The 13682-nt window shown below is 41.0% G+C and overlaps 1 protein-coding gene across 2 annotated transcripts in view; it reads left to right on the top strand.

Moving 5' to 3' along the window:
- LOC117422490 (MAM domain-containing glycosylphosphatidylinositol anchor protein 2) overlaps positions 1-13682 on the top strand; it is a 129882-nt gene that overhangs the window by 108731 nt on the left and 7469 nt on the right. For both annotated transcript variants that reach the window (XR_009307419.1, XM_058988083.1), the window contains exons 11-13: positions 4759-4936; positions 10377-10397; positions 11655-11810. Coding sequence is in view for 1 of the 2 variants with exons in the window: in XM_058988083.1 (XP_058844066.1) it covers positions 4759-4936; positions 10377-10397; positions 11655-11810 (355 nt within the window). In the remaining variant the exon portion in view is untranslated. The remainder of the gene's footprint in view (positions 1-4758; positions 4937-10376; positions 10398-11654; positions 11811-13682) is intronic.

Here is a 13682-nt window from a genome sequence, read left to right as displayed (position 1 = left end):
TCTTTTGACGCATCTCTCCATTTGTCTTCTGTTAAACATGCCATGCTGTTTCAATTACTTACTGTTCTGCCTTTATCTGCGCTGACAAGAAAGCAATTATAGCACTTCACGAACATCCTCACAGTCATATTTGTGGATGGTTTTATTTATTTATTTATTTATTTTCATTTTAAACACAGCTCTTCCACAATTGCCTGTCAATGCATTAGATTTCCTAGATTTGCAGAGGCTGCTGTTTTGGAAATGCATTTTTGCTCATGTCGGATGTTTATTTGTTTATGCATTTATTTTTTTTTCTTGATCTGTGTCCTCATGTCCTCATTCATTAAAGCCCAGTTTTCATCCCTCAAAATGTATTATTCTAATGGCCTACTGGTTTCTAAATCATTTAAGTAATGCTTCATTTTTTGCAAATGAATACATTACGCTGTGCCTGTAGTGGTTGCCAGAGTGAGTTTTGTTTAGCATTTGCTGTGATACTCTAGTCCACCTGCTGGAGATGTAAGTCATGCTGACATACTTTATCATGCTGATGTTATTTATATCATCGGTGTGGTATATGAGGCTTATGTTTCAGTAGACCGTTATGTCATGGTTAAAAGGTTTGGTTGTGAATGAAACATGGTTCACTTTAATAGCACGATTTGAAGATGAATACTTGCACACTTACTGGCACGCGCCAGCCAGTGATCCTGCAGAGCTGCACACAGCCTGCTTGTTATAAATGCGATTATTATTATTAAATGTCAGGCTGCATCAGTTTTTAACAGTGATGCAGCCTTTTGACATAGTAAAAAATAAATAAATAAATGGTAATGATTTCTGGTAATGATGATTCACGTCCTTAAGGGAAAATGCTGATCTTGTGAATTTAATTTAAAACAATAACAACAATAAGCTGTGGGTCAGAGCTTTATATTTCTGACAACTAGACTCAAACGAAATGCAGGGCAGTGCTTCAAGGGTTGCTTAGGCCTCCAGGAAGGCTATTGAACTTGTACTAGATAGTATTACATATTCAGTTAAAGAAAGGTCACACAGTGGACACATACATACTGTACTGATACCCTAGGGATTCTTCATCACAAATTTCAGTCTACAAATAAGTTAGGTCCTCTCATATTAACTTCCGCAGCACAGCCATGTCAAGAACGAGCACACAGCCTCTATGTATCCTGAATCACTGTAATAACAGTGACCCACACAGCAATCTGGTTCATTTTGAAGGGGAGTTCGCTGACTACTGAACCAGCCACTCCTCCTGTGCTTCGGGAGCTGTTGTTCTACAAGTCTGCACACAGGAAACCTGCACTGTGCTACCCTCGTCCTCAATGGGTTACAGAGGGTTAAGCTCGCAGAAGGCAGTCCAGATTGTAATTGAGCAGCTGCGCGGCTTTTCCTCTAGCTCCTGTGCAGCTTTGCTTAGAATCTGTATTGATTTGAACTCTGTGTTTGCGTTTCAGCCCGGGGAGTATTTAACGAAAAGTCACCTTTCGCTTGGTACTTCCAATTATACCTAATTGTAACTCAGCTACGGCTGGATTGCATTTAGCAGAAAGTTAATATAATGCCGTGTCTTTGTAAAGAATGGCGGACGGGAGCTACAGTCTCAGGTAGGTAAATATACAGTAATCTACAAATCCTACAATCAGAAAGTATTAGTCTTCTAAGTAAGAGTTCACGATATTGATTGGAAACCGTTTAGCGTTGGATCAATGGAGGGCTTTAGGACCACAGAACTTGTCTGGCTAAAGGACAGCACTGCTATGTGGGGTCATTGTCTTGCTGCTCATTGGATGCCTGCATCGACCAATAAGGTCAGAGACTGAAGGAGGGACCAGGAGATAAGAATGTGCGTGTTCCCTTTTCCAGTTTCCAGTAAACCCTGAAGGTTTTAATAACAGCACAGAGCGAGACCGTGCTTTGATAGGTGGATAACTGTCACGCAGTAGGACATCACTGATCATCTCTCTTGAGTGTTGCATGTCAACTCACAAACCCATAAAAAACACACCATTCTCCAATTTTAGGTCTTCACTTCCAAATCTAGAATATACCCAAATTGGGTAGCTTCCCGCTTATAGGTTTCAGCTTTGGGGACAGACCTAGTATATTGTGTGTTCGGTTTATTTCTGAGTAACCATGACCTTCTAGACAAACTACCTACTAACCCTCAAGTGCCCTTGAGAATTAATAAAAACCTCTGGCATTATCTGAAATCTTAGTATACTGTCCCAAGCTGGGCCCGAATGGTATTTAATGACCTTTTATCAGGAAGCAGTGCCATTTCCCAAGAGAATGGTCAAAATAAAATACATAGTGGATGGTGCAGTTTCTGCCTTTACCTTGCTTTGTTGAGGTGGCTGTACACTGAGCAATTTTTGTTTTTCATTTGTTTCAAGGCTGCTTAACAAGAAAAGTAACAGAATGCTATGCCTCAAGAGTTCTGCTTTACACAGAAATGTTTGTGCATGAAATTATCATATTTGCAGGCATTATAACAGCAATTGAATCCGGAGATGGACATCTCATTATTGACTCCATTATTGAATCCTGATGTGAAAAATATGAACACTGCAGGCTTTCTGACAGGAGGCTAGCTCTATTTTCTCACTTGGTTTAACCAATCAGCTTTCATTTGTCCCAGGTGAGGTACTGGCTTCCTGCTCTATTCAGAAAGTTTATTACCGTCTGGGAATGATCAACTTCCAGCGAAGTGACTGAACATCATTTACGGTGCAATGCAGGGAGTAGAATAGAAATCAAAAACTTACTAGAGAAAATAACCTTCTGACCTTGTTTAACAGAAATAAAGATCCTCTCACACTATTACCGCTTTTATCAAATTCATTTTTCTAACGTCTCAATAATCTCATTTATTGCCCAGCCAAGAATGACAACTTGGCACAGCCGGGATGTCCGAGGCCTGTTTGTTTCAACAATGGTGTATTTTCCACTGCATATTCCAGTAGATATTTATATATGGGCTGTTCCCTCACTGCCTGGTCAGTCTGTTATGTAAATGGCACCCTTGCTGTGTATTCAGTAACTTGTCAGTTGAAGCTCCCTGTAGGAAGTCAGTTCCCAGTCACAGAGAGGTAGATGGCATATGTGACAGGCTTTGACAGAGGGCTGATACAAGGCTTCAGCTGGCAAGCGCAGGACTGCACACAGGACTGATATTCCATGTGGAGCAGGCTTATAAGTGACACCTCTACATACTGCTCCATACATACTGTGTAGAACACACTGTGCTTCCACGTCCCTCAAGGAATTAGAAGCAGTGATCACTGCGGAATGGGCACATATCCCTCCGAACTCGTTCAGACATCTTGCAAACTTCTCACGTTGAATCAGTGTCGTCGCGGCTGCTCAAGGCTGCCCTATACAGTATTGACAGTGTCATAGCAGGTATGTTACTATTACTCTGTGTGTTACTATTACTCACACTATAAAACACCATAGCATATTCCCTATAGAACTGCTGTAACCCAGTGTATGCAGAGAACACACATTAACACACAGGAGCTGAACTCGGGTTTGAAAAGGGTTCCTGTTGTGCTCCCAAAATTACCTCAGAAAGCCAAATGGTGAGCAGTGATGAGAGAGAAGAATTTCATTCATGCCGAAAAAAAACAGGTATGTGAGCAGTGATGAAAGAGAAGAACTTAATTCATGCAAAAAAAAACAGGTATGTGACAGGGACGGTTGAGCTTCTGTGTGATACAAGAGAAAATTACAACGTTACAGACTTTAATGATTGATGTGGACAGTAATAAGGGAGTCCCTCGCACACACAGCTGATTTCCCTGTGGCAGACAAATAACCCACTGTTGTTTAAAAAATATAAATATATAAACTCATACCTCACTCCGGTTTTGATTGCAATGATTTCAGCGCTCATGTCTCTGGGTGTGTTCTGATTTAGTGTTCTGATTTTATGTTCTGATTTAGTGTTCTGATTTTGTGTTCTGATTTAGTGTTCTGATTTTGTGTTCTGATTTTGTGTTCTGATTTAGTGTTCTGATTTTGTGTTCTGATTTTGTGTATTTTTCTGCTGTAAATGTGATTTCTGGATGCATAATAATGAGGTTAGCTGCACGTGCCCATACAGAAGACAATGTAGTGAATATTCAGACATGACTGGTACAGGATTATGATGGAGGTCCTTTGCTTGAGAAGTGGTATTAACGATGCTAGATCATATTGGTGGTAATGACATCATAAACGTAATGTAATGGCAGGTAATGATGTGCCTCCCGCCACATTGTAATTCAATATCCCACTCACTACAAAGCAGTGAAGTTTGACTGCTAATGCGCAGGACAGGAGTTTGAAGTGAATGACCGTGACGAGCAGCGAGTCCACTTCGCAGTCTTCAGGAGATAAGGGCACTGGATTGGTTGTCGTTGTTTTCTTAACATTTCTATCACTGTTATTTGTTTTTGCTGCCACATTCCAGTAAAAGATCAATCAGGAATGCTGGCCTGCAGTTAAATCTTTGAAATCAGATTTGATAACATGTGTGTTTGCATCGGCTTATTCCTGAGCTGGACTGATTGGCCAGTGGCTTTTTAATTTGTAGTTATTTTACAGAGTTTTTATTGTGACGCGCCCTGGGAGGCTCTGCATGAGGAACTGCATTGCATTGAAGTGAATTGCATTGTGTTGTAAACGATGGCAGACTGTGACTATGTCGTCTCTCCCAGATTGCACGTACAGTAAGGATTTGTTTTAAAAGCTTTTCCTTGTTCCTAGGCTGGTCAGCAGCGCTGGTGGGAGCAGGAGATCCCAGTGAATGGGATGATCCAGAAGGGGGAGCTGATCACCTACAACCTGTCCGAACTGATCAAGCCAGAGGCGTACGAGGTGCGCCTGACCCCCATCACCAAGTTCGGAGAGGGGGACTCCACAATCAGAATGATCAAATACAGCGGTCAGTACCATGGGGGGCGGCTCTTACACCAAGCTCTTAAAATAGGGGGGGGGGGCAGCGGTACAACCAAATGTGGCAGATATCAAAGAGCATCAAATGAATGTGTGGCCATTTAAAACAAAGTATCTTCAGGACTAGAAAAATCATTACAAAAATAACAGCAAAACATTTGTTATTCAGATGTTACTCCTGTGCAATTTGATGAAAAACTTATGAATTTGTGGTAATTATTTTGGCGCGTTATCAGAATTTACAACAACAGCAGTTATAAAGCACTGAGGATGGAAACCTATCCATTCAGAATTAAGCTTGGAATGTTGGGTAACACTTTACACTAAGCGTCTCTAATTGCTGTGTATTTACAAAGTAGCTGCTTGGTGAACGCATGTGCACTGACACATCACTGCAATGTTATTATGCAGAGTTACAATGAAAGGGTTAGGGTCAGGGTTAGAGGAGGCTGTATTCAGAGTTGTAATGCAGGGCTAAGAAATGGTCGTTGCCACAAGGTGTAACCCGGAAAGCAAGCATTACGAAAACAAAAAACACTGGCGAATTCAATATAGACAATAAAACCCCTCCTTGACACACACCCGTCTTTTCATTCCTCGATGATCTTCAACATAACATTATTTTGTCATCAGTTACCTTATCAAAACTACCTGATAACTGATCTGTTTTATTTCATTACTAACAGAAAAGGCTAGCTGAACATTATTGGACACCTGGATTATTTCTAAGTCAGCTAGAAATAGATTAGTTGAGTATTGGACGTTTATTAAAGTGATCCATAGGAAACAAAAATACCATGTATGATGTGTAAAGATTTCTAACGGACATTTTTATCCCTGTATTTATTCGGATGGGTTCTTTTACAGGTTCATTATTATAATTAGGCCAATACTGTTGTTATACAAAATAAGATTTAGTTTATTATAGCAATAATTTACGCAGGATTTGACTCATTATTGGCTACATTGTGCACATTTATAAACAGTCAAAATAAAGAAAAATGAGTAACTGCATGTTGAGATCCCCTTGTAAAATGTCAGATATAATTCCACCAGTTGAGCCAATGGCATAACTAATCACACTTTCAAAGGGTTTCATTGCTATTAAATCAGCACTAAATCAAAACATCTGTTTTTGTCGCATCACTATGCTGTTCTCAAATTTAAGATGCAGGCCATTTTTGAGAAGAAAAAATTGGTTTAAAAAGTGCGTCTTAAATTTGAAGGAATACGGTGTATGTATCCCCAAACCACTACCCCATTCAAGCAGTCCCATTGTATATCATTCCCGCTAATTAGATTTGACCGGACTGACGGATAGCGTGATTCGGTTAGGGGAATATTAGATTTTATTTTGATTAAATATGTGTAGCTCTGCTGGAATCACAGCAATTATGAAACTAAATTAAATGTCTCTCTGTCACGGTATGGTTCAGGAGCTGAAATGAGAAATTGTACAGAGCTATCCAGCATTTCAGCATGTGTCAACCTGAAGCACAGTCCTCAGCCACGCGGTAATTGGAAGGTTGCCCTTTGAATACATCAGTATGTCAGGCTTCTTTCGCTTCAGTGACAAGAAGGGATGACCTCCTGCAAACTAAACTGTAAACAGGGTATCTGCTCGAATCGGCACCCTGCACATATTGTTTGGTTTATTTGATAAAACTACACACAGATCTTTTTTCCTTCTTTTTCTGTGGGGGGGCTGTAACAATTATATGACCCTTTAGTCGCTTGTTTAGCAACAGTGCAAGAACTGAGATGATTGCTACAATGTCTGCTTTTCTAAAGTGTCTTTACACTGACCTGGCAAGTGCACTTTTCAGAGAGGGCGCTTTGCAGCACACGGCATACACAGCGTCTATAGACAATGTATTGGAAGTAATTGGGAAATAAAGCAGACTAATAACCCAGAGGTATTGTGAGGTGGAACTGGCCTGAGATCACAAGCCTCTGTGGCAAAGTGGTTTGCAGGGTACATGTGTAGTGTAGTGATGCGGTGCGTAAAGAAGAGACAGTCAGTGATAATCCAATCAGAAAGTGATTGCAATCCAGGTCTGGTGACCAAACAATAAATCCCAGGTAATGCACACCAATGTGTATTATTATGTATTTATTTCTTAGCAGACGCCCTTATCCAGGGCCACTTACAATTGTTACAAGATATCACATACAATTATATATTTTTTTTTTTACACATTATTTTTACATACAATTACCCATTTATACAGTTGGGTTTTTACTGGAGCAATCTAGGTAAAGTACCTTGCTCAAGGGTACAGCAGCAGTGCCCCCCACCTGGGATTGAACCCACGACTCTCCGGTCAAGAGACCAGAGCCCTAACCACTACTCCACACTGCTGCCCTATTGCACTGTTGCATAAACACAGTCAAAGTACACACACACAATATACAAACACAGTCACCAGTCCTGGGTGAGTGCTGCAGTGCTCATGGTGTAAATACAGTTTATATCGTGATACAGGTGCAGTGATGTCCGGGTTCGTGCTGGCCTCTGGCGACAGCTCCGGTACGTGTTAGCCATCTACTAATAACAACAAATAGCAACAATTAGAGACAAACAAACAAAACACTCACGGTACGATAAACACAATACGGGTCCTTCCGGGTCGTTTCTGAACCATAAACAAAGGAACAGATCACGTTGCTTCGTCCCCTATTTGTACCGTCACGCATGACCCCTTGGTAAACGATTGCAGTCGCTCCTCCAATCCACGGCTGCCACATCGTTTCCCTTCCGGGTCGATGAGTTAGTGCACCGAAGCCCTGCCCCCTTTCTAGATGACGGACTTCCTTTTAACCCTGGGAATGAAGTGTCAGGCCAACCAGTCCAGGGTACTCTGTTCCTGTTCCTGTTGCCCTCACAGGTCGGGAGGGAGATTTACCACCAAGAATCATTCTATTTCTGTCACAGCCTTTTAAACAGACGCAAAACACAAAAGGGCTTTTGATCGCGGCAGATCCGTTTGGGAGCCAAACATCTGATCCAGAAAAGCAAGATTTCAATTGCACATGCGGCTGCTGAGCTCCTGGCACATTCCGTCTGAATTGCTGTAATTGTAAACATATAAATAATGAGAGCAGCGAATGCATGTTAATTACAGTTTGTGCTAATGCTGTGTGCTTTGCCAGATAACAAACAGCTGCTCGTATTGCAGCTTCAGCAGGGTTTAGGGGGGGGGGGTTGGTTTCATAAACAGTGGTGTGGAGTAGAGGCTGCCTTGAGTATAATACATGAGTGAATGCCAAATAACTCTTCCTGTTTCTTATGTACCTTTGTTAATGATTTTATTACTTTCTATATTCCATCATTTATATTACACCTTGATTCTAACTTTCATTTGTGTTTTGAAAATGCAGCTCACATAGTGTCCTATGTAATTCAATGGAATAGAAATATTAAATATAGAAATATATTTGGTTGTAGATGTAGTGCTTCAAAAATGTGATTTCCATAGTAGCTAAGTGAAGGGAACTGCAGAGCAAATGCAATAAATAAATAATCACTTCCATGATGATTATCATGGTTTTGTGTTTGGGCACACCTTTGCTAAATGCTTATATTTTGCCCCCTTTCTATTGGCCAAAAAAATAAAAGGGCCATGTGGTAGTTGACACCTGTCACCTTTTTAATGTAAATTGTGGTCCTGAAAATGTCACTTTTCAACACAAGCTTTCTGATCTCCAAAAACTTTGATGCAGGAGATCCGTTTAAGATGACTACATGTAATGGACCAACCCATGCAAAGGATTAACAAAGCACCAAAATCAACTTCAAAAAGAAGAGGCGATGTGATCTCATCCTGCCTGTCATCACACTCCATTGACCTCTAATGAATAAACATGATTCCGTTCCTTTTAAACAGGCATATCTATTAGTGCCAAGAATCTTCCCCTTCCTATGCAAAGATATTCACACAAATGCTTTATCAGAAGCATATTAATGCAGTTACATGTGAATTAAATCACTTTTCTTTAAATTACTCACCACATTAGGTGGCGGTATCTGCTGTGTTTCTCTGTGTAAACATGAGCACTTACATTAAGAGACTGAAGTGAAGAGCCATTCGGAAGTCATTAAATGAGTGATTTATTAGATTACGCTGCCAGATTTTTTAGTATGCACTGAATACCTCTGGCACATGGCCTTACCCTTCTTGAGCACCCCTGTGTCACTCAATTGTGTCAGCAGGGATTGGCAGCCATCAGAAGAGGCCAGGAACTCACCCACCACCCACAGAACAGGAGTGTTCCATAACACCAAAAACGGGCTGTAAGGATGTTCTGCATTGATTTTACCTGTGATTGAATTCAAGCTCCCTTTGAAGTAGTTATCAGCCAGTTGGTTTTGAGTGCACTACCTCATATCACTCTCAGATTACACTTCAAGACAAAGCTGCTCTGTATTCCACCCTTTGTGCCATAATGTACCTCCAATGACTCAAGTGTTTGAATGCAGTGCCATTGCCAGTCTCTGCTTCCTTGTAATGGGTGTGATCATTGATAAGCACACACCACTAACGTGTAAAGCTAGTAATAGAATACAAACAGGGCAGCGAGCTCCGGTCTCAGTAGGATGGACTCCTGAGTTCTGGACACTGGGTTGCGTCACCCTTTATACATAAAAGAGTTTCATCCCTCAAGCACAAGACATGCACAGCATTTGAAATACAAACATTATCCATATATGGTTGTTAATAAGTAGTTTAATTAATTGCTACATGTGTAGCTCTCAGCAATATGTTATTATTAAGCAGATAATATGCAGATAAGAAGCAGATAATATACCGTGAGAATGGAAGACAGGACGGCATGACTCCAGTTGTTTTCGTTCTTGCATGATAAGTTTTCGCCGGTGTTCTGGGTTTCTGTGAGATTCTCCCTGCTTATCTCATGCCCCTGACACAGTAAGCTCAGAATAGACACTGTCAAAACTGCACTCACTCCTGACACACAAGAAGAAGAAAAGACAGAAATTGATACAAAAATCCTACACTGTTACAGGTTTTTCTATAAACCCTTCACTGTGCAGTTTACGATTATTATAAAATAATCTTACATCATTGTAACCATGAGATGGTTCATGGGGCAGGAGCAAAGGGCTCCTCCCCATCCTATCTTAAACCCTAGTTCAAGCACTCCTCCCTGTTTTTACCCCTCCATCCTCCCCTCTGGGGGTCAGGGGAAGCTTGCTACCCCGACGAGGCTGGACCACGCCGGCCTCACCCCCTCCAGGGTGGCTGTCAGCGAGACAGCGAGACCCCCGGCTAAAGCTCCAGCCCAGCTAAATACACAAGTACCAACCCCCCGCCTGACCCATCGCAGTCATTGCTCCTGCCCAGTGAGTGAGTATAGGAAATCCAATGCAGGCTCTCCACAAACTAACCTTTTTTTTGTTTATTTTACAGCTCCAATGAATCCCCACTTAAGTAAGTATCCATTGCATTCCTTTTTATTCTGTGCTTGTTATTATTATTATTTATTTCTTAGCAGACGCCCTTATCCAGGGCGACTTACGATTGTTATATCCTTTGTAAAATGTGGCTCTACAGGACCGCAGCTACCTTCTATTGCATTAAAGACAACACACAACGTTGCTTACCTATTTTGTTTCAAAATCATGAATTCTTCCAAATGCGAAAGCATGAGCTTCCATTGCACGTGCTCAGACGTAAATCAAAGCGATGGTGTAATCCTCCTGTTGCGCAGATGATAAATGCTTTGCCTTTTGCTTGGGAATTAATGTAAAATCCCTATTTGGGACATGCTGAGCAGAAAAAAATATATCTTGCCTACAGGCAACAAACAGGCAGCAACGCTAGGTTTTCCTAGCATGGCGGTAACTGCAAATTACTACATCTTCCTATTCGAGATAGAACAAGCCTCTGAGATTCAGTTCCATCTGAGCTTGTTAAGGGGTCTAATTGACTTACATGGCAGCAGTGTTGAACCCATTTAAACCCTTGAACTTGCTGAGCAACAGCAAGAAAGGCTTAGAAAAAACAGAACTATCACCAGCCGGCTGGTATATTTTTAAAAGAAACAGAAAAAAAATAGGTTTTGGATCTTTTGACAAAAAAAACAACTACTCCAAGCTAGAACTCACAGTTGACATTTGAAAACTTTGAATCAATGTCCATGCAAATGAACGACTTGTTGGTTTACAACGGCTGTGAGATGTGCAATGAGATATTGAGAATGTAATCTGCAAGCTTCTTGTTCAGAGCTAGGCAGGGCTGGGGGCAACGGTATGAATATAATAACAATTAACAATATAATAGTAAATTATATTAACAATAAACGGCAATTAACAATATAACAATAAACGGTGCACCCTTTAGGCTGAGACTGAGCCACTTAGTTGGCACCTATGGACTGAATGCTGGCAGATTCGGTATGATTCTGCTTCCAGGTTTGGGCACACCACTAGCTAGTTAGTGTCTTAATTCACATTTACACCCAGAGGCAACTAGATTGTATCTAATGTGCAGAAGAAATATCTTGCTAGATACTGTAGTAACTACTTACAGTACTTAAAAGACTTGGATAACTCAGCGTGTAACTGCACTGATGAGCTTCAATTCCCTTTAATACTATTAGCAGATCCACGAAGAGTTTCCTTTAATAAAATGTGAATTCACTGTGGTTATCCTTAGCATTTCTAAGAATCGCTATTTCGTTAACAGGGAACTTTCACTGTGGATTTGAAGAGGACCCCATCTGCATGTTCACGCAAGAAAAGTCGGATAATTTTGATTGGACCCGTCAGAGTGCTTCAACCAGAGACACAAAGTATACGCCTAACACAGGCCCCACCACCGACAGAAGTGGGTCCAAACAGGGTGAGTACAGGGAGAGACTTGCCAAGTGTCTGTGCTGTCCCTTAAAGCTGAGGGAACACAGAGCTGTGCTTGGAACATGGTTTCAGGAGACTAGGTTTCAGGCCACTGCATGGCACACCAGGAGAGACTTGGGGTTTAATACAGCAAATTGGGCTTTGTTACAGTAATAAAATATGAGCTAATGTTAAACAGGATCCAGCAGCCCTAGTGACTGACATCAAATGATTTTGTTCGAGGACATACTCTGAGCTGCGGACTGTTCTTCAAACATTCAAACGACTGACCTACCCGTGCCCTCGGAAGTGGGTTTTTTTTTTGCTAAATAAATTGGAGTGGGAGCCAAGCTGCATGGTGGAGTAAAACTCAATCATTCCCCAGGAGTAGGATATCTTCTTGTATTATTTAGATACACTGCAGTATAATTTAATACGGACACAAAGGGTTCTGCAGTTTGCAATTTCAACCTTCAAAAAGAAAAAAATCCTTGAAGGAGCTCTTCTAAATAATTGAAAAATTACATTTTGTTTCAAGGATTATGGCAAAAGCTCTCGTCACAACACAACCTGACCTACACATCGTTTAAAATGTCCTTGGTATCGCTTTAAAAAAAACAAGTTTCGATGCCTTGCCCAAGTTGTAGAGTCTGCATTGTGTTCTCGTTGTATAAACTGGTATTTTTTATAATCTTCATGTTAATCACACATCATTTCTTATTTGTTTAATATCCCATCAAGTGCATGGTTTCTATAATCCTCTATGGTTGTTTCCACTTAGGTCATTATTTACCAGGCGTGCAAACTAAAATCTAAACTATTGCAATTTTCAGTTCTTACAATCTCAAAAATCTGCTCCAGGACCTTTTCTCGCAGTGCACCTTCATGCAGAGGATTGAGATTTCTACAACACTGAACTCACTGTTCAGCTGCAGAAGCGTCACCTAGCCAGCCAGTCTACAGTGGATGGAAATTGCTGATTGCATGAATAACACCCAGGGCCCGGTTTATTAAGTTATTGATTTGTTTCCTTTGCAGTTAGGTTCCAGTGAGATGAAAAAAAAAAATAACCAACCGTAAAGTGCACAAAATTATTTTCTTAAGCAGTCAGTGGTCTCTCTAAAGGGAGGGGCGTTGAAATGTATTTCTATGACAAGAGCTCGCCAGATAAAGGGATGGCTATCTCCCTGAATCTCCTTGCTGCAGTTTTATTGCACTTCAGTTGAGTCGGTGTCGATGATTGCTTTTTCAGTGGACGATGCTGGACCTCAATCACGATAAATTCCACTCTGCTTTTGTTCTGTTAATGAATCTTACTTACGGTTCTCCTCAGGAGATTGTATTAATTGAAATTGGGCCTGAATGACCCTGCAATAGCTCTGATTGACCATGCAAGAAGAAAAAGTCTCACTGTATTTATGAACTGCAGATTGACCTCTTCAGAAGAATTCCACGAACCAGTCCTCAGAATAGCCAGAAGTGAAAGTTGCTGTTGCTTCCTGATACCAAACCACTTATCATGCTGGAGCCCTGTTTAACGCCAATACAATCTGACAATGCGATCTGTCCCGAACAAAAAAGAAGAAAAAGATACTGTACTGAATACTGTATAATTTGTTTTCCAAATCGTATTCAAATTTCAGTATCTGCATAACCTTGGCAGGCACTTGTACTTGCCTAGGAATGGTGACTGTTACTCACGTGTTTGTGTTACTGTTTGAAAAAGGAGTAGCGTGAAGCAGTGAAAAACAGTGAACCTGGAAGCACCCACTAACTGCAGTGCCCAGGATAATAACCTCTTCACTTACACAGCAGCGATGTGGACGTTCATCTACATCTTCATGATGAGTTTCCAGCTTGTAAGGCTGAGTATGGCTCA

Source organism: Acipenser ruthenus, chromosome 15 (assembly GCF_902713425.1).
Source record: "Acipenser ruthenus chromosome 15, fAciRut3.2 maternal haplotype, whole genome shotgun sequence".
In the NCBI taxonomy this organism is placed as follows: domain Eukaryota; kingdom Metazoa; phylum Chordata; class Actinopteri; order Acipenseriformes; family Acipenseridae; genus Acipenser; species Acipenser ruthenus.
This window is presented reverse-complemented; position numbering and strand designations above follow the sequence as displayed.